This window comes from Zootoca vivipara, chromosome 15 (genome assembly GCF_963506605.1).
Source record: "Zootoca vivipara chromosome 15, rZooViv1.1, whole genome shotgun sequence".
In the NCBI taxonomy this organism is placed as follows: Eukaryota; Metazoa; Chordata; class Lepidosauria; order Squamata; family Lacertidae; genus Zootoca; species Zootoca vivipara.
Window position 1 is genome coordinate 18,938,355 of NC_083290.1, and position 20,958 is coordinate 18,959,312.

The following is a 20,958-nucleotide window of genomic DNA, read 5'->3' on the forward strand; positions in this document are numbered from 1 at the left end:
AAAACAGCTGGAGACCCAAGTTTGGGAAACACTGGCCAAGATCTTGCCTACCAGCTCCCTTCTTTTAAATCTTAAATCTTATTCGTGAAGTAGAGGACATCGGATAGCTGCTAGCTTGGCCTCCGCAGTTAGAGGCAGTAATATTTCTGAATACAGTGGTACCTCTACTTACGAATGACTCAACTTACGAATGTAAACACTGATCAAGTCCAACCTGCTGCAATGCAGGAATATGCAGCTGCCCCATACAGGGATCGAACCTGCAGCCCTGGAGATATCAGCACCACGCTCTAACGGACTGAGCTATTCAGGAGGCTTAGCCTACTCACGCACCCCAATGGTGTCTTTCTAGCACATCTACAGCTGCTGTGTCTCCTCCAGCAAGAAAGCAAAAGGGGCAAACTGTTGTGTGGGGAGGGGACCCCACAGGAGTTCTGAAGGTGCAATTCCTGCATTGCAGGGGGCTGCCCTAGATGACCCTTTGGGATCCCTTCCCGCTCTACAATTCTCCAATTCCAAGCCTGCTTTGCTTCCCCCCCCCCCTTCGGCTGCTCTCTTTACAGCAGATTTTTACACAAACATGCTTTGCTAGCTGTAGTACTGAAATGCCTGCATTGGTCCCGAGGGGATTTGTTTACAGGCAGAGTTTAAGAGACCACCCAAGCGGGTAATCTTTTCTCGGCTCCGGATGATCTCATCTCTTGGCTGCCCCCCCCCCCCCGGCGATCTCCCCGTCCAGCCACCAAAAAAAGGCTCGTTCCACCGTTGCATAATTGGATCGGCCTAACACACGCTTTGGGCAGGGGGGTGGGGGCTGCTTGCCTTCCTGAGCAATACCTTTTTCGGGCATCTGGTTTTCTTCTCCCTCGGCCACCGACACAAAACTAATCACTGGGAGAAATTTAGAAGGCAAGATTCCCTTCCCAACCATGGGAAGAAAGGCTAAAGTGAGAGGCGAGAGAGACAGTGGTGGTGCAGGGGGTTAGGGGTGCCAAACGAGGACTTGGGCTCGAATCCCTCACTCGGCTTCGAAGCTCACTGTTGTGAGCTGGGGGGCTAGTCGCTGCCTCCCAGCCTAGCCTACCTCACAGCGTTGTTGTGGGAGCTAAATGAGGACTAGGACCTGGGAGACCAGAGTTCAAATCCATCACTCGGCCACAAAGCTCACTGGGCATGACCTTGGGGGGGAGGGGTCCAGTCGCTGCTTCCCGGCTTAGCCTACCTCACAGGGTTGTCGTGGGGATTAAATGATGAGACAGGGAACCACATATGCCACTTTGGGTTCCTTGGAGGGGGGAAATTGTAGGATAGAAAATGTTTCCTGCAGGGCAAGAGGGTGTCGTCATTCAATGCCAGGGCCTATCGTGGGTTTTTGTTCTGTTATTTCTTCATTTATACAGTGGTACCTCGCAAGACGAATACCTTGCACAACGAAAGACTCGCAAGACGAAAGGGGTTCGCGATTTTTTGGGTGACTCGCAAGACGAATTTTTCTATGGCCGTCCTTCACAAGACGAAATGTTTTTTTTAGTTTGTCCTGGTTTGTTCTGGTTTTCCTATAGGAAACCGCGCTTCGCAAGGCGAAAATTTTCGCAAAACGAAACGACTCGCGGAACGAATTAATTTCGTTCGTCACTGTATACTGTTGTATGAGGCAGGTGCTGCAGCTTTCTGGTAGAGAGGTTATCGCCAAAGGCTTACAAAAAATTACAGCTCAGTTCGAAAGGTCTCGATGTTGCTGCGAGTTCCTGAGAGCAGCCGCAGCAATCCTCCTGTCTTTACTCACGCGCAACGCCCGCCAAGCTACCCTTCTCACCTGAGCCTGTTCTCTGCATAAAAGCCCCCTCCCAGCATTCTGCCACCTTCTTCTCTTCAGACTGTGAACAGAGCAATCTCTCCTGTTCAAAACTTTCTTGTGGGCAAAGCCTGGAAGATTCTGAGGTGCTCTATGAGCAACAAGTGGGAACTGCGGCAAAATGCTGCAGTGTAGAGATCGGAAGGTGGTGCAGGCCCCTCTGGAGGTTTTTTTAAACTGGGGTTGGATGGCAGGCAATCCATCAGGGATTCTTGAAGTTGGACTGCAGGGGGTCGGACTAGATGACTCTTGGGGTCACCTCTGAATGATACGATTCCACGATTCCATCCCCGCAACCTTCTCTCATTCAAGTTCCATGTTGCAGGTGAAAAGTAGGGGTGCTGGTGGGAAGCTGAGCACCCAAACCATGCTGCAAAAAGCGCCACCCTGCTCCAGCCCCGTTTCGCAGCTGCAGAAACCAAAGGCTGCTGGCTTTGCAGTCCCTCGCCTAATACGGCCTCGCAAGGGACATTTTCTCTGCTGAGCCCCCCTTGGGATTCCAAGCCGAGGCAGGAACTTAGCGTGTGACTCCTTCTCTCTTAAAAAAATAAATAAATACCAAGTCCACATGACCTGAGCCCCAGGCTACCAGGGCCCTGCGTATTAGCAGGCAATGACATTCCTCTCAAAGCCCTTGTGCCTAGTCTCTCTCTCTCTCTCTGGGTATCAATTTCCAGCCTGGTCCATCTACTTTTAAGAAGCCCATTTAGGAGATGCGACTCACTCATCCTGACCCGATTTTCTTTAAAAAGAAAACGGGCATTCCAGCACCTGTCAGCATCCCCTTGACCTCTGCAGTTCTTGGCAACCTATGCCTCAAAGGAGCTCAAATAAGCCAGGGCGCTAACACGCTGTCCTTCGTCTACCCCAGACGGTTGTCCTCTGGGGCTGTCTGCTGCAGGAGGAGGGCTGGTGGGTCGCTGAGCATCAGAGAAGGTCCAACGCCCAAGGCCCAAACACTAGGCGAATCAACTAAAGCTTTTGTTGATTGATCCAGTTAATGCACACAGAAAAATGCAGCTTATGTTCCTGCGCCAGACCATCGGTCCGTCTAGCTCAGTACTGCTGGCACCAGTGTTCTCCAAACATGGGTCTCCAGCTGCTTTTGGACTTCAACTCCCATCATCCCTAGTTAGGTCTTAGGGCAGGTATGCTTCATCTGGGGAAAAGGCCTTCTTTGTAGGGTCTCTCACTTGGATGAAATTCTCTCCCAAGGGCCTCTAAACTCAGATCTTTTCAGCATCGCGAGACGGCGTTGTTGGTTATAATCCAAGAACTTTAACAACCGAGAAAGGTTTTTCTTAAACATCAGTCTCTTTTATTGTTCCTTACATTTTCATTTCTCCTTTTCTCTACAGAGCTCAAGGTGGCATACGTGCTTCTCTTCCCTGTCTATATTCTCCTCACAACAACCCTGTGAAGTAGGCCAGGCTGAAATCTCTTTCATAAAGCTATGATTACTCCTGGGTGGACATTCATGGCCGGCTGACAGTGCACATCCGACTCTCATTAGCAGGGATGGGCAACCTGTGGCCTTTCGGCTGATGCTGGGCTCTTGCCAGATCCAGCCAGCATGGCCAACAGTCAGAGCTGTACTCCAGTAGCATCTGGAAGGACCTGGGTTCCATATGCCTGGTCCAAATAGCCGACTACGTGGAGAGGACTCTACTATATAATGCAGAAGCACGTAGACAAGGGGTGGAGAACCTTCTGCCCCCCCCCCCCCGATGTCGTTGGGCTCCAAGTCCCCATGAATTCCAGCCATCAGGTATGATGGGAGCCCCACTCCGGTTCTATGTGGGGCTACCTTTGAAGGTGACCCGGAAACTACAACTAATCCAGAATGTGGCAGCTAGACTGGTGACTGGGAGCGGCCGCCGAGACCATGTAACACCAGTCTTGAAAGACCTACATTGGCTCCCAGTACGTTTCCGAGCACAATTCAAAGTGTTGGTGCTGACCTTTAAAGCCCTAAACGGCCTCGGTCCTGTATACCTGAAGGAGCATCTCCACCCCCATCGTTCTGCCCGGACACTGAGGTCCAGCGCCGAGGGCCTTCTGGCGGTTCCCTCGCTACGAGAAGCCAAGTTACAGGGAACCAGGCAGAGGGTCTTCTCGGTAGTGGCACCCGCCCTGTGGAATGCCCTCCCACCAGATGTCAAAGAGAAAAACAACTACCAGACTTTTAGAAGACATCTGAAGGTAGCTCTGTTTAGGGAAGCTTTTAATGTTTAATAGATTATTGTATTCTAATATTCTGTTGGAAGCTGCCCATAGTGGCTAGGGAAACCCAGCCAGATGGGCGGGGTATAAATAAATTATTTATTATTATTATTATTATTATTATTACTACTACTACTACTACAGGCAAAGACTACACACAGCTGAATGGCCTGACCACTCTCAGCACCAAATCCTCTTCCTCCAGTTGTATGACTTACCTCTGGACCAGGCTCCCAAAGAGCAGTTGCAGGACCTTCTGCATGTTCTCCGTGCACAGCCAGCTCCAGTGATCCACCATAACCAGGCGGAGGAGGTCCAAGGCAACATCCGCCAGTAATGTCTCTGACTCTGCCAAAGTCAAGGTAGCACAAAGGGAAGATAAGGAACTGCCTTGCACCAGGTGAGGCCGTTGGCCCATCCATCCAGACTAGGGATGGGGAAACCTGTGGCTCTCCAGGGCTACAACTCCCATCATCCCCAACCAATGGCCAAGCTGGTGGGACTTGATGGGAGTCCAACAACATCTAAAGGGCCATTAAGTTCCCCATCCCTGTGCTAAACCACAGTTTAGCACATCAGCAGCAGAAAGTGTCTAGCTTTAACACTCCCTTCCCCCCACTTCTGCTCAGCTGGGGGGACTTCATAAGGCCAGCTTTTGTATTGTCCAAACCTGACTTAAATATACCCGAAACAGGGGCTTCCGGGTTCAGCGCCAGCGCCGATCGGCGGGGTTTCGTCTCGTCTCCGAGACGGCCCGTCCCTGCTAGGAGTGGGGAGGGCAGCGAGAGCGACGCTGCGCCCCTTAGAACCTCGGGAAGGGCGTCCCGGGGGCAAATTTGCTCGGCACAGCCCCAATCCGGACTCCCCAACCCTTCGGCTAGCTCTAATAAGAGCTCCGGAGCGAGGAGGGTAGAAGTCGCGGGGGCCATTTTGAGCGGCAACGTTATTCTAGCAGGGAGAAGCTTCAAGCCGAAGGCGGAGAGCGCTGGATTCTTCCGAAAATAAAACGATTGGAAAAGACTGTAAGTAACCTCACGATTTGGATTATAAAACAATTTGGATCTGGGAGAGAGGGGAGAAAAGAGGAAGCCACCCCCCCCCCACAGCAACAAAAGAGACAGTAAATAGAAACCCAAAGCCGTAAACAGAAGATTTGCAATTCAAAAGGATCCCTCAAAGGCATCAAAGAGAATCTCCCCTTTGATGCAGGGTGAAAGGGGAGAGAGACTGTGGTTTATGACTGCCCTGCAGCAAGAGGTAAAGGCTAAGAAAAACCTTTCTTTTCCTCGGGAGCCGGCAGCCCAGACAACCCAGTGAGTTGATCAGGATTTATAAGTCAATTTTTATTTCACTTTGTATTTCTGGACTTTGTGGAATTTCTTTTTTGGTTTAAATGTCTGTGAAATGTGAGTTCGAACTTTATTGTTAATAAGACTTGAAGAATGCAGCCAGCTTGTTAAAATGGAGTCGAGAAAATAAACTGTGATCATATTCCACCCCACGTGACAAGTTTTGACCTTGGCAGGATTGAATTATGTCAACAAAAAAGTGTTCCTCTGAGTTCCAGCGGTCTGTTTTGACCTTAATGTGGGAAACAAGAATAGAGCTATGTCAAGAGGAGACACGACGGCAAGAGTTACAGCAAAAATTTCAGATGGTGATGGCAGAATATGATTTTTTAGAAGATGAAGCTTTTGACACTGAAAAAGATGAATGTGAGAATGACAATGATGGTGACTGTGATTTGGAAGGAAAAGATGAAGATGAGGACTGTGATGATTCAACACAAAATGAAGCACACCACGAAAAAAATGATGACTTTACTCTACAAAAAGTTGGATGGAGTGCCCTGCCTTTGAGGGGGGCACGATTGGTATTATTGGAACTCCAGAACGCCCACAGGGAAGAAGGAAAAAATATGCAGCGAAGAGAAGAAATTCAGGGGTCCTGTATGGTGGCCTGGATGGCAAAAGACTGTAAACAGGGGGGGGGGGGTGAAGGGAAAGTGATGTTGTGATTATAAGGATGGATCAACAGGTTTATAACTGGTCTGCTGATTATGGAATTTGCTGGATTGGGGGGGTGGAGCCGGTAATCGGGGATGTAAGGTTAAATTGAGAATAGTTATAGTTTTAAAAGTGAATGGATTTTGGAAAATGTGAAAATATGGAGGCTTATAGAGGGAGAAAAAATTAGGCACGGGAAGATAAAATGGGAGTTTGATTTTTCAGTGATTTGAATATTAGATGAAAATGTTAACAATTGATTTATAAGTTGTATAAGTTATAAAGGTGTATTTTTATAAAGTAAGAAACTGTTGCAGATGATAAAAAAGTGATGAAAACCGGGGAAGGGGGGGGAGGGGAAGCCCACAAAATATGGTTTTACAATTATGAATGTAAGAAAATTTTTTCTGTTTTGTATTGTTTTTTTCTCTTTTTTTGCCCTTTCTTTTTTCTCTTTTTTCCTATTTCTATTTTTCTCTTTTTTTGGTATGACAATAGATGGTTGGATGGATGGCCTCCTGCGTACTGCCCTGGTTTGCTGGAGCTCCCTGGTGGCAGGGGGGGGCTTTGGGGTCAGGGGAGGGGGAGGAGGACAGAAATCCAAGCATAAAATGGACCATCTCTGACTGTTCACATACATGGGATACTTCTGTGGCAGGGGAGGACCCATGTGGGTGGGGAGGAAGGAGGTGGAAAAGGTGTTTATGTATGTACCGTTTTTTTTCTTTTTTTTGTATTTTGTAAAATTAATAAAAAGTATGTTTAAAAATATATATATATATACCCGAAACAAGTTGACCTAGTTGATATGAACCTAGCTTGTTTCAACAAACCATAGTTAATGTTCAGTACCTTTCAGGATTCGGACAATGCAATAAACCATGACTAGCTCAAACTGCAAGCAAAATCTTCTGAACCTCTTGCAGCTATGGCCACGAGGAGAATGCAGTTCACACCAAGTTGCTCTCATAAAGCTAAATTATGCTTCAGTGCAGGAGTGGAGAAGCATTTTTTTATTGAGCCCAACCAAGGATATGCATCTTTGTGTTTGCCTTCTCACAGGCAAGGGGTGTGTGTGTGTGTGTGTGTACACCTCTTGGGGGCATCCTTCTGGGGGCTGCCAGCCAGTGTAGACAATATTGAGCTAGATGGACCAATGATCTGACTCCAAGTAAGCCACCATCAGGACAGCTCTGTACCAGCTCTCAGGCTATTGAGTCACCTGTCAGCATTGGGTGGTCCCAGAAGCAAACATGAGCAGAGCAACAGATCCAACGTTTATCTATCCATTGCAACCAGGCAAATGAAAGAAATTTCGCCTGGCCATCCATCCACTCCAGCAAGCAGCCCCGTCACAGCTCAAGGGCACATTCCAGCCAGTCAGGAGGAGGATATGGAGCAGGGCCAATGAGGGGCATGACTACTGCATTTCTTGGAGGGACAGAGGGACCGGCTATTGAGCAGCCTTAAGTCAGCGTTCCAGCTATGCCATTAATTTGCTATGGCTGCCTATTCCCCATTTCCTCCGTTCCTTTAATTCATGGTGGTCCGCTGCCACCTTGTGGTAGCATCCTGAGTCAGCAGCGGAGACCATCATGCACAGAGCAAACAGCCCTGTTTCAATGACTCTGTTGCTCATCACAGCATAAGTCAATTTCAGAATGGGAAGGGATTCGGGGAAAGGGTTGAATGTTTGAGGAACAGAAGGAGAGGCCTCCCGAGAAGGAGCGTCCAACTGGGATCCATCTCTACGTTTTGGCTTCAATTACCCCGCTTTGACTCTCCTCTTCCCCGCCCGCTAGGTCAGCGGAAGAGAAGAGATTCACGTTCCGGACATCTCTGGAAAACCCAGGCATTTCTCCAGAAGAGTCTTCCTCTCCAGAATATTCTAACCCTGATTTTAAGCAGAGCTTGGATGACCATCTGTCACAGGTGCTTCAGTTGAGATACTTGAATTGTAGGCGGCTGGACAATGACTCTCCGCGTCCCTTCCAACTCTACAATTTTATGATTCTTACATGCTCCACAGTTAGCTCAGGAGAGCAGGGCCTTTAATGTGGCTGCCCCTGTTCAGGAGAGCAGGGCCTTTAATGTGGCTGCCCCTGTTCTGCGGAACAGCATCCCTGTTGAGATATACAACAGGTGCCTGCTCTCTGTTGCTTCTGCGAACAACTGAGGACATTTTTGCTCCAACAGGCTTTCCCAGCCAGATGAATGGGTCTCTGCCATGAGTGTCTGCTTCGCATGGTTTTTAAATGTATCTGTTGTCATTTTCTGTGTTGTTGCTGGGTTTTTTTTTGTAATTTTTGTAATTGATTAATTGAAGGGAAGATTACAGGCCAGTGGAAAAATACAGGCTAAGTTCCCTATCCAAGCCAGGGCCTCACCTGGGGTAGAGGTGTTAAAATGACAAAAGGTGTTGATGACCCACCTGAGAGGAATTCTTGGGCCTGGGCAGAGAGAGGCTACCAGGGTAACTGGATGTAAAGTGACAGGAAAAGAGATTCTTTAGCAAGTTGTGCCGGGAAGAAGAGGGGAGAGGAAAAAAGACTGAGATCCATCTTGGGCGGGCTGGCTGGAGGGAGCCTGGCTGAGATGCCTTGGACTCCAGTCCAGCCGCACTGCCGTGGGGAACAAGCCCTGCTTGAGACGACCATGCTGCAAGATTTGAACACCCTCCCTGCAGACTGAAGGTGTAAATAGGTGAGTAAATCATATTTCTTAAAGCTACACCAGTCTTCACCGCGTCTTCAGTTCTGCAAAGGAGCACAGACCTTGGCTGAGGGTCCAGACCCCTGGAATCCCATGCATGGCTTGGCGGGGATTGGGGTGGCCGGTAACAAGAGTAAGAGGCGAAACAGGAACAGACCACAGGTTAGAATTCTTACCTGGATTGCTGCTGCCCTCTGCTGGCTGCTGTGGCACCTTCACGATGTCCAAACTGGATGGACGTCTAAAGGCATTAGCCTCTCTGTCTCCCTCGCCCTCTGGGCTCTCGTCAAACATGGCCTCCATCAGCTTCTCCTGCTTCTGGATGAAGGACTCCATCCTTGCTAGAGACAGGAACTCTGAGACCTGAGAGAAGAAGGAGCCGGTCACTGCCACAGTCGCTGCCTCTCAGCCTACCTCTCAGGGTTGTGGTGAGGATAAACACAGGAAGGAGTGAACCACATGGCCCACTTGGAGCGCCTCAGTGGGAAGGCAGGATAGAAATGTAGTAAATCATAACAACAGGGCAAGATAGAAATCAAACATGAAATTTCTGGAATGTGGATAACAGGGGAAAATATTTCACACAGAACTATGAAGACGAAAGTTTGAACAGACCAGTGGTTGTAAACATAAATGAAAATTAAGTGAAGGATTAACATCGGAATGGTTTATTGACTAATTAAGAAATGCAATGTGATGTTAGAGGATTAGCACTCCACAAAATTCAGATCATGGGAAGTCACCCAAAGATATATAATTTGGCTTTTTTATTGTAATTTGGAATGTTTCAATGTGGTTCTTATTGGATTACTAAAATGGAAAACTCAATAAATATTATTACCCAAAATTGAAATTGAATAAATAAAAATAAACTAAATGAAGAACAATGGAAACAACTCAGTCCTGGACTGCTTGCTGAAGCGACTCAGTGGGCTGGCTCCTGCGGGGAGCAAGGATTCATGGATAGCTCAGTTGGTTACAGCATGGTGCTGATAACGCCAAGGTCGCAGGTTCGATCTCCGTAAGGGACAACTGTGTATTCCTGCATTGCAAGGGGTTGGACTGGATGATCCCCAGGGTCCCTTCTAAACTCTACACTTCTATGATTCAGATTTTCTCAGGCATGTGTGCACACTTACAGCGGTGCCTTCCTTGAAAGAATATGCAATCTTCTCCTGCGCTCCAGGCACATTCAGGACAGGAGCAATTTTGCTGGATGCAAATCTCAGCCTAGGCCTGCGAAAGGGAAAACCCCAGAATTGTTATTTAACTGTTATAACCAGTCTTTCCTCCAAAGAGCTCAAGGCTGGCTCACACAGGCAGGTTCCTTGACTTAGCTATTGGTAGCTGAATGTGTGAACTCTGCTGTACCCAAAGTTATTTTACATAACGTCATAAAGGCAAGAGGAGTAAAAATACAAGATAATAATAATAAAGCTTAAAAAAAGAATGACTAGCATAAAATATATTCCAATGCACCTAGTCCCCTTTTCAAGTCATTTAACCCAGTGACCAACATTTACTCTCACACAAATATTTCCACATGCCCTGAGTGAAGGAATGCTTTACCTGTCCCTAATCTCCTAGCAATTACTTTCACTGGGCAATCCCAAGTTCTAGCATGGCCTGGATAGTTTAGTTGGTTAGAGTGTGGTGCTGATAATACCAAGGTTGTGGGTTCAATACCCCTATGGGACAGCTGCGTATTCCTGCAATGCGGGGGGTTGGACTAGATGATCCTCAGTGTCCCTTCAAACTCCACAATTCTGTGATTTTATTATGTCTCCTAGATTGTAGGTCCAAAACAAAGGCTGATTTGGTTTAAAAAATTAAAATCTGTGTACAGTGCCTTTTATAAGGACACAACCACAAGATAAGCAAATTTAGCATTCATATGTGTGCACTTACATTGATGTGCTTTAGAGAAAAGGTACTCATTACTATTGAGTTGAACCTCCAAGAATCGTAGAAAATTCCTGCTAACAAAATGTTAACGAGGCATTTGGAAAAGGCAGCAATAGGAACAAGCCAGGGGGAGCGACCAAAGGCCAGAAAAATAGAGTCTGTTCCCAATTGTGGCATCATGTAGGGTGGTCGCTTTTGCATTGCCAAAAACAAACAAGCAATAGGACACTGATTGATATGTACAGAGGAAAACATAGCTGAAATCTTTACTATAATTTAAATCAGTGTTTTTTTCCGGGGCCTTTTGGTTCCATAAGCTCATTCCCAGTGCTCCCACCCTACCTTATTAAAAGCATTCTTCAAACTAGTGTTTTGCATGACCCGCATGCTCAATCTAATGTTCAGGTACTAGCACCTGATGAGCAAATTCCCAACTATGATTGATTTAATTTAGCAGACCCCAAAATAGCCCCAAGGTGACTTACAAAAGTATAAAAGATAGAAAACAGAACTCGGCAAACAATCATAACTGTTCAAGGCCTTCTTGAAAACTCCCTGTTTCCAGGATTATCTTTAAACTAAACTGGAAAGATTTTGTAACAGGTGCTGCCTTCAAACATTTTTGTCTGGACAGGAGGGCACCCAGAATCAGCCTAGCTAACACCACAATCTGCAAGGAAGCAGTTTCAGCCCCCTGATTTATTAATTTTGCCTTTTCTGCATCTGTTCCCATCTGCGAAATATGCTTTCTGATATGGGGGTATCCAGAGCTTGATTCAAAATGCAGCAGATATACAGGTGGGGGCTCCTCCCCAAGGACACTGAATTGTACACACCGCACAGCTTTTGGAAGGGCAATTTAAAAGCAGGATTCCCAAACACCCAGACACACATCGGATAACTGCAAAATCCGCTGTCAAATCTACGGCTGTGGGGAGACTCTATTTATTTGGAAGGGGTCTACTGGCTTCCTAGACAAAGCAAGAAGTCTGTTGATTGCTAAGGAATGTCCTTTCCTGCCAAGATTTCTCTCGTTTTGGAAGAATGCAATTCTCCCCGTTGGATTGCTTTCCTGAAGTGAAATCTCCTTCCAGGAAGAAAAAATAATAATGCTACAGATACCAGCACAGGGATGACAACACTCCTAATTCCAGCAAAGACTCAGTGATTGCCTCAATCGGCCTGCATGTGTTCAGTAATGGCAAACACTGACTGCCAACTAGCCAGCTACTCTTCCAGATAAAGGAGCCGAGTGTCCGTGGCTTCCACGAATGGTTGCCTCCGAACAACATGTGGCGCTCGGTGGAAAACTCGGGATAGGATCCTTTTGTGTGGCCAAAAATAGAACCTTGCATGGCTTGGTTTCGGCACTCAACGAGTGCCAGTCTAATAATCATCCTGCCAAGTCAAGTGCTAAAGACATTCCTGGATGCAACGTGGTCCAATGCGTGGCCCAAGGGCTATATGCGACCCTCGGTGTCTTTCTGGTGGCCTTGGGCGACATTTGATGCCCCCCCCCCGCCCTCCCACTGTCTTCCTAAAGCTGGGTAAGGAGGTGCTTGGCCTTGGGAAGGAAGCATGAGGCCTCTAACAAGGTCCCAGAGTCCTTCAGCCTTCTTCCCAAAGCCTAGGGAGCACTTTCCCAGCTTTGGGAGGGAGGGTGGGAGGGCTGTGGGGGCGGGCGTACTTTTTTCGGCACCTTGTGCAACTAAGCCGCAAGACCAGGTTCAGGCGGCATGCTAAGCCAAGCTACGGTTTCCCTCGGGGTGGCAAAGCAGCACAACGGCCGCAGAGGGGCAAACTGGCTGCAATCCGCTCCCAAGGGAGCCCACCCGAAACCATGGTTTGGCTCAGTATGATGTGTGAACCAGGCCAGAAATTCTGGGTGCATCATCTCATCTCTGGGGCCTGCTTTCTCCCTGAGTTCCCCTGCAGGCAATTCCACCCCATACCTCTGCAGTCCGAAGTGTTAAAACTAGTGCTGAACTTGAAATGCTTAGCAGTTTTCTCACCCGACATTACTTCATACAGCCAAGTATCCACTCAGAAAGAAGGTAAATGTTCAACGCTAATGGGAGGATTGTCCCCCACTGGCACCCTTACTTGCTAGCCTTCTTCCCTTCGTTCTGGGGCTTCCCATCCACCTCGGCTTCACTGAGCTCTTCCGTCGGGCTCTGCGGCTCAGACCGGGGGAAGGCCGTTTTCAAAGTGTCCACAATGGCGTTCATCACAATCTGCAAAAAGGACGGGGAAAAGAGGAGAGGGGCGTTCAGCTGAAAAAGGGATTGCAGGAGACCTTTTCACATTGCCAGGGCCAAAGTTCTGCCCTCCCCATTTTCACACTGAATGGTTTAAAATGTATGGAACCGATCTTGGGTTATTTGAACGGGATTTATTGCTCTTTTTAAAGTTTTGCATTGGTGCTCTGAGCACACTTACCTTGTCAATCCTGGAGACCACAAAGGGCTTCTTGACGAAGGCGATCCTGGCGTCTGTGTTCAGGGCCAGGAATTCTTGCATTTCCTCGCTATTGGCAATCTCAGGAATAGCACAGAGTTGCTGGAAGAAGAAGAAGAATGCTCTCTCGGTCAGTTTAGGAGCACGCTTGGGCAGACTTTAACCAGGGTTAGCCACAGCCACAACCAGCAGTGGAAACAAGTAGAAGGCCCCTAAACACTGGTCTATTGTTTTATATAACAATGTAAAACAGCCAGTGGTGCCTTACCCCTGCACGACCTGGTTTACATGTGGGAATATTGCACTAGCTTTCCTGACTGTAATGCTAGTGGCTTCTGTCCCATTTCCTAATGCTCTTTCCATAGAATTGTAGAGATGGAAGGGACCCCCAAGGGCCATCTAGTCCAACCCCCCGCAAATGCAGAAATCACGGCTGAAGAATCCCTGGCCGATGGCCATCCAACCTCTGTTTGAAAACATGCCACTGTGGTACCTGTTGCATCTTGGAATTGTGGCTTTTTCGCCGATATACTGGCATACTGTGCTAAATTCCAGTGAGTGTGGTGCAACACGACAACGGACGCCATTGGACCATGTCACTGTCCCCCCCCCCTTTCCACAAATGCCTGCTTGTTTTTCCACCATGATGACCCCGTGAAAACAACAGGAAATAACTGCATGCTGGTATACCACCCCAAACTCTGAAACGTTGCCGTGATTTTCCAGGCTAAGGGGGCCGCAAACAGATTTTTCCTGGAATCCGACAACATGGAAATGAGCCATTAACATTCGCTATGTTCCACTAGGTTTTTGTAAGTGGGCTTTACACCATGTGGCTATAATATAATGCGGAAAGTTTGGGAAATGTTGGGCAAATTGAGTAAGCTGCCGTGTGAAAGGTCTCTCCTAGCCTTACTACAGTGACAAGGCTCACTCCACCCTTGCTTTAATGATCTGGTTTGCACAACACAGTAAGCCAAAGCATAGTTTAGAACGAGCTCCCAGGGAGATAATGGCCACTTTGCTCCTCCTTAGTAGTTTTGCTGCTGTGCCACCCTGAGCTAAGCCAAGGTTTAGAGCAGACACAGGCCTGTGGCTAAGTACTCTCCTCACTAACCATGAGTTGTGGGAAAGAGCAAACCTTGGTTCCCCTCTGCATGGCCCCCAGTAAACCATGGTTTGCCTTACCATGTTCTGGGAACCAAGCAACTGTCTGGAAGCCCCACTCTTTAAAATGACTGAACCGTGACCCTACCGAGTCCCCTCAGCATGATTTTTTTAAAAAAACTAAAATAAACCTGCTAAGAGATATTACATGGCAAGAGAGGAGAGAAGATCCTTCACCTTCAAGAATGACTCCAAGAGGCTTTTCCTGGCTTCTACTTTATCTGTGTCCATGTTCCCAAAAGGAAGGTCGGGAAAGATCTTCTTTGGACCTTTAATATCTGGAAGTTAGAAAAAATGAAGAAGAAGAAGAAGAAGAAGAAGAAGAAGAAGAAGAAGAAGAAGAAGAAGAAGAAGAAGAAGAAGAAGAAGAAGAAGACACTTTATTGCAATGCTTCATTAATCCTATTAGCTTACTTGTTGCATTTATTTATTTAAATACCGATGTGCCATTTTTCCAAGGAAAAGCCATTTACAACAACAAAAATACAACTGAAGATTTTAAAGAACGTAACTCAAACACAACAGAGGAACAGCCACACACACACACACACACACACACAAAAACTGATACCAAAAACAGTTTTATCAAGCAAAGGCCTTATGGCTCTGATTAATAATACTAAAGATAAATCAAAAAGCTTGTTATTTTCTTTGGGGGGAAGACAAGTGAGGAGAGGAACAGAGGTGTGGCAGGCCACTGGTATGTGTGTTTTGTGAGCAAGAGTTCAAATTCCATCCTTAACATTATCTATCACTCTCAGTCCATGACATGAGATTTTGCAGAAGTGCAGAATTTATTTTCTCCATTTGAACTTACGTCCTGCCACATTTCAACCCCTTGGGTGGATAACATGATGCTAATTGCTCTACTTTATCCCTTGCTACCACAAGACAGCTTGATTATTATTTTTATTTTTCTGAAAGATACACAGAATCAGGCTCTGGAGAGTCTCCAGGAGAAGAGAATTGCAAAAGATTATTGAGCTAGATGGACTCAGCATAGGACCATTTGCCTTTGAGTACCGGATTGGTACAGGAATGGTGTACCAATCTCTGCTGGTCCTAAAGCACAAAGGAGAAATAAGAATGTTTCAGTTACCAGAAGAAAAGGTTGATGGGTCTATATTGGGAACTTGGGGGTCATTTTGGACTCACAGCTATCCATGGAGCGCATGTTAATTCTGTGTCCAGGGCAGCCAGTGTGGTGTAGTTGTTAAGAGCGGTAGACTCGTAATCTGGGGAACCGGGTTCACGTCTCCGCTCCTCCACATGCAGCTGCTGGGTGACCTTGGGCTAGTCACACTTCTTTGAAATCTCTCAGCCCCACTCACCTCACAGAGTGTTTGTTGTGGGGGAGGAAGGGAAAGGAGAATGTTAGCCGCTTTGAGACTCCTTCGGGTAGTGAGAAAGTGGGATATCAAATCCAAACTCTTCTTCTTTAACTGTCTACCAGCTCCATCTGGTACGCAGGCTGAGACCCTACCTGCCCGCAGACTGTCTTGCCAGAGTGGTGCATGCTCTGGTTATCTCCCGCTTGGACTGCTGCAATGCGCTCTACGTGGGGCTACCTTTGAAGGTGACCCGGAAACTACAACTAATCCAGAGACCATATAACACCAGTTGTGAAAGACCTACATTGGCTCCCAGTAAGTTTCCAAGCACAATTCAAAGTGTTGGTGCTGACCTTTAAAGCCCTAAACAGCTTCGGCCCAGTATACTCGAAGGAGTGTCTCCACTCCATCATTCAGCCTGGACACTGAGGTCCTGCTCCGAGGGCCTTCTGGCGGTTCCCTCACTGCAAGAAGTGAAGCTACAGGGAACCAGGCAGGGGGCCTTCTCGGTAGTACCTGCCTTGTGGAACACGCCCCCCCCCCCCAATCAAATGTCAAAGAAATAAACAACAATCTGACCTTTAGAAGACATCTGGTTGATGTATTTATTTATTTAGTTAGTTTATTATTTTTATGTTTGGAGCTGCCCAGAGTGGCTGAGGAAACCCAGCCAGATGGGCAGGGTATAAATAATAAATTATTATTATTATTATTATTATTATTATTATTATTATTATTATTATTGATTTCACTATTTTCACCCAACTCCTGATTTTAGCCAAACCATGGCTCCTATAATCTTCTAAAGACAGCAAAAATGAGTATGTTACAAAATGAGATGAGGAGAGAACTATGGGTCCCCTAAAATTTGCTCACTGGGTGAGAGATCTACAATTCCCAGGGTGGTTTAACAATCAATCCCTCTTCCCAGGGAATTCTGGGAACAGTAGGTCTGTAAGGGGGATATGGGATCTCCTAACAACTTTCAGCACCCTTAACAAACTACAGTTCCCAGGATACTTTGGAAGACTCCGTGGCTGCTTCAAGTGGTATTTATGCCGTTTTAAATGTGCAGTGCAGATGGGACCTAAGGCCCCAATGCCATATGCACTTAACTGAAATTAAACAGGAGACTTTCCTAGGGCCACCCTAGGAAAGAGCTCCTGCAGAAAGCAAGACTCAGCACTAACTTTTAATGAACTTCCGCAGGTCTGGCTTCTCCTCCAGCCTCGTTTGCAGGTTCAAGAACTCTCGATATCTCCGATTCACAGTGTGATAAGCCACCTGCTGCAGGCCGCTGGTATTTTCACTGTCCAAAGTCGTCTCATACTGTGGGGGAAAGAGAAGATCACACGTCATTCAAGGAAACCACAGGGAGACTAGACGAAAAGAATTTTCATGCCACTGGATACTTTCTACATGAAAACACAGCAGACATGAGGGTCCAGAAGGAAAACATGGGTGGCAAGCTGGATCCAGACAACCGGATCTGTATTCTCCGCCCCCCCCCATCAGTGTTTGAAACTCAGATATGTAATCTAGACCCCAAATGGCTCCTTAGAGGAGCAGCAAAGAACGCTATAATTTATTGTTGCAGCTTGTCTTCACTTACCTCACCCCACTGCGCTGCTCAGAGGTGTGAAGAATATTCTTACATGAATGGTCCATGTCACCGTTGAGAAAAAGAGGTAGGAATAGGCCTACCAATGTCCCCGAATAAAGCAACTTTTCCTCTTTCAGCTCTCTCCAATCTTGGTCCCCCATATGTTAGTGGACTACGGCCTCCATCGTTCCCAGGCAGCATGGACAAGGGGAGCTATGAACCCAACAACATCAGGGAACCCAAGGCCTGCTCTAGAGAACGGACCTTTCAAGTCTTACAAAAACATTAGAAAAGTGAGCAAGCACCACCCTGCTTGTGACTGACATGTAGGCGCAGCAGATTCTGCTTTTCTGACTCCCACTGACTGCACTACTCAATCGGTAGAGCATGAGACTCTTAATCTCAAGGTCGTGGTTTCTGAGCCCCATGTTGGGCCAAATATCCCTGCATTGCAGGGGGTTGGACTAGAGGACCCTCGTGGTTCCCTTCCAACTCCTAGGATTTTATGATACCACGAAAAGAGGAGCGACTGGGTTACCTTCACAGTATACAAGGTGTAGGGGTGGAATCCTGTCCCGCTGTGCTCTCGGGTGGTGATGGTGCCAGTTATGCGCAGGTTTTGGATGACGACAGGCCCATCGGGGCTGCTGAGCGGCTCAAAGCTGAAGGTGCCCAAGGGGGCGGTGGGGGACGAAGACAGCAACCCTGGCAGCTGGGCAAGGTCTTGAGGGCTGTGGGCCAGGCTTTCGGTAGCCGCCAGCTCCTTGTCCAGGTAGGACGGCCGCCTGAGGAATGTCTTCTCCGGGTCTTCCAATAGAGCCGTCAGTGAAGCCAAGCTCTCCTCCTTCTCCTCGGCAGCCTCGATCTGGATGTCGGGGCAGGGGCTCAAGGAGGGGATTCGGGGCCTCATTTCGGAGCTGGACCCGGCAGCGTACTCTGAGTACCTGCCCTTGACACCCAGGCCATCCTCTTGAAACAAGCTGTCAGGTCCCTCCAGGGCGGCGAGGGACTCTACAAGGAATTCCTCCCGGGGCATGAGCCCTGCAGAGTCCTTTCCTACTTCGGACACGGGAGATTCAACTTCCAGGTCTTCACCGGGGAAGAAGGACTCCAGGGTATCAGGCTGGAGGCAGGGCACGGATGAGGTGCTAACTCTCCTACTATCCACGTCAGCACTCAGCTCTCTGCTGAAAGGCTCCCTCCCCTCCGACAAATGGCACTCCAAGCCGTCAAGTGCATCTCCGATCGATGGCTCGGAATTCCTTGGGGAAACTGCCCTGTTCTCCAGGGCAGCTTCCGACAGAAACGCCAGCGGCAATGAACTGGGTACCGCAGGCTGGCATGGAGAAAGAGCTGGCGCCGTCTCCGGCTTCTCATTCCCTCCAGCTGCTTTGATCTTAGAGAAAATCCCAATCAGCAGCAGGTTGAGCCAGTCGGGGTCCGCCATCTTGTTGATCATGGGCAGCAGAACGTTGCAGGTCACCAGCTCCACCACCACAAAGCGCCCAGTCCTGGTCTCCAGGTGCGGTTCAGGCACCAGAACGCGCAGAAGCAAGTCCACGATGCGCCGAGCATAATCCACCTCGCTGGCAGGGCTCTGGACAGCCACGTGGGGCTCTGACAGTTCTGAGTACGCTCGCCATAGGTGATCGGCCCTCTGGGCAGGGTCTCCAGAGCTCTGCCCCATCTCTGCTTTCTCCCGGGCTTTCTTGTAAGTCTGAAGGTGGCAACCTCCCAGCAGGAGCACCTTCTGGGTCAGAGCCTGTTTGTCTACCAAGGCCATCCGCCTCTTGAGCTCCACAGCCAGGCCCATCATGGCCTTTTTCACCTCGTCCTCGAAGCCCCGCTCGTTGCTCACCGACCGATACCAGGAGGACACAAAATCCCGAACGATCTTCCCGATCATGCCCTCGATCTCCTTGTCCAGCTGCTGCTCCGCGTCGGGGTTCGGAGGGCTGCTCTCGAGGAGGAGGAACCTCTCCAGGTGGACTCTGCTGCTGGTCCCAATCACTGCCTGGGAACCCAGCCAGCCACCCAGCACCGCCAGCAGCCCCGAGAGGATGCAAAGCAACCAGACATTGACCAGCAAGTGGACGACCAGCAGCCATCCCAGCACGGCCCCCACGGCTAGCAGCTTCCGGCTGCCTGTCACGTCGCCCAAGCCAGCACCCGGATCCCGGATCCTTAGCATTTTCTGTCTCGCCCCCCAACTTCTTCCTAGTTAATAAAGTAGCATGGCTCTCTCTTGGCTAGCGAAGGCTTGGATTTAAATAGGCATGTTTATTATTTTTAATATTAGTGCTCACATATTTACAGCAGCATGGATGCTGCGATTGCCAGAGCAAAGGCTTATTAGTTCAGCCACTTTTTTCCAGTTAATAAAGCAGCATTCAATCTCATTGCTATCCAAGAAAGCTCACCCAAGTTGGATTTAAAGAAGCATTTCTTTCGATTATGATGATGATGATGATGTTCGCTAATAGATTTAAAGCAACAGGGAGCCTGCAAGTACCATCTGGCTTCAGGGCAAAGCCTTATTTAAGCTGCCTGGAAAGGCTGACAAGCCAAGCTGAGCACCGGGGAAAGTTGCAAGGCAAAGATAAAGGACAACAAGAAGAAGCACGCAAGCTGCAAAGGGAAAGCGCCCTCTCCCGCGCTCGGTATTTGCGAGGTAGCAAACGGCTCTCGTCGTAGAAAGAACTCCCCGAACTTCTTCCCCCCTTGAAACAATCCCGGGGAATGTGGCGATGGCAGCGCTGCTGGTTTTCGCGAAGACCGACGAGGCTTGCTTTTCTGCGCAGCTAGACGTTCAACGCCGCCTCTCCCTCCCCGCTTCGCTTTGCAGCGCGCGGAAGGTCAGTCCCGGGGGCTTCCCAAAGCGCGCTCCCAGTTTTTCGCCGCGCCGGTCTGCCCGGATCAAGGCGGCGCAGGAAGGCTCCGAGTCCCGGCCGGGCTTCCGGGAGCTTCCTGGGTCTCGCTGCTAAAGAGGCGTCCGGGCGGCGAGGCGGAGCGGCAGAGCCACGGCGGAGGCGGCAGCAGTGCCATCTGGCGACCGACGCCCGACGCTGGAAAGGTGCTTTCCAAACCATCCACATTATTTCATTCAAATACACGTGTGTGTGTGTGTGTGTGTGTCCATATATATATGGATGGTTTGGAGGGAAGCCGTCCTTCGGTTGAATAGAATAGAATAGAATAGAATAGAATAGAATAGAATAGAATAGAATAGAATAATTTGTGTGTGTGTGTGTGTGTGTGTGTGTGAGAGAGAGAGAGAGAGAGAGAGAGAAAACTGTTGATACGCTTGGGCCAAGTCCAGTTTGCCAAAGATTTTTGACCCAGCCAGGGTGGCGAGGACATGGCTGACCACTGGCACTGGGTATGCATGAGCCGTGAGAGCCTTGTTTATGGTGCATTTGTAGTCTGCACAGATGCGGACCGAACCGTTAGGCTTGACGGGTGTGACAATTGGAGTTTCCCAGGGGGCGTTGGGCACCGGCTCCAGCACTCCTTGCTCCACGAGCCGGTCCAATTCCTCGTCTATGCGGGGTTTCAGGGCGAACGGGACCCGGCGGGCCTTGTGCCTGATGGGTCGTACAGCGGGGTCTAGCTGTAGGGCAATGGGGGGTCCTGTATATCGTCCCAATGCCCCATCGAAAACCCCTGGAAACTCTTTGCATATGGCGTCCACGTCCACTT

At 48.6% G+C, this 20,958-nt stretch overlaps 1 protein-coding gene across 2 annotated transcripts in view; it reads right to left on the minus strand.

The window, feature by feature from the left end:
* The window catches only part of SNX19 (sorting nexin 19), a 45,833-nt gene extending 25,612 nt beyond the window's left edge, over positions 1-20,221 (minus strand). Inside the window, exons 1-8 of one of the 2 annotated variants that reach the window (XM_060268619.1) lie at positions 17,798-20,221; positions 16,847-16,985; positions 14,503-14,603; positions 13,141-13,260; positions 12,805-12,935; positions 9,936-10,032; positions 8,973-9,159; positions 4,297-4,426 (exon numbers count right to left, since the gene is read on the minus strand). In XM_060268619.1, coding sequence (XP_060124602.1) covers positions 4,297-4,426; positions 8,973-9,159; positions 9,936-10,032; positions 12,805-12,935; positions 13,141-13,260; positions 14,503-14,603; positions 16,847-16,985; positions 17,798-19,450 — 2,558 coding nt within the window. In that variant the 5' untranslated portion in view covers positions 19,451-20,221. The other variant, XM_060268620.1, reaches the window with a different exon arrangement.
* Positions 20,222-20,958: the final 737 nt, after the last annotated feature.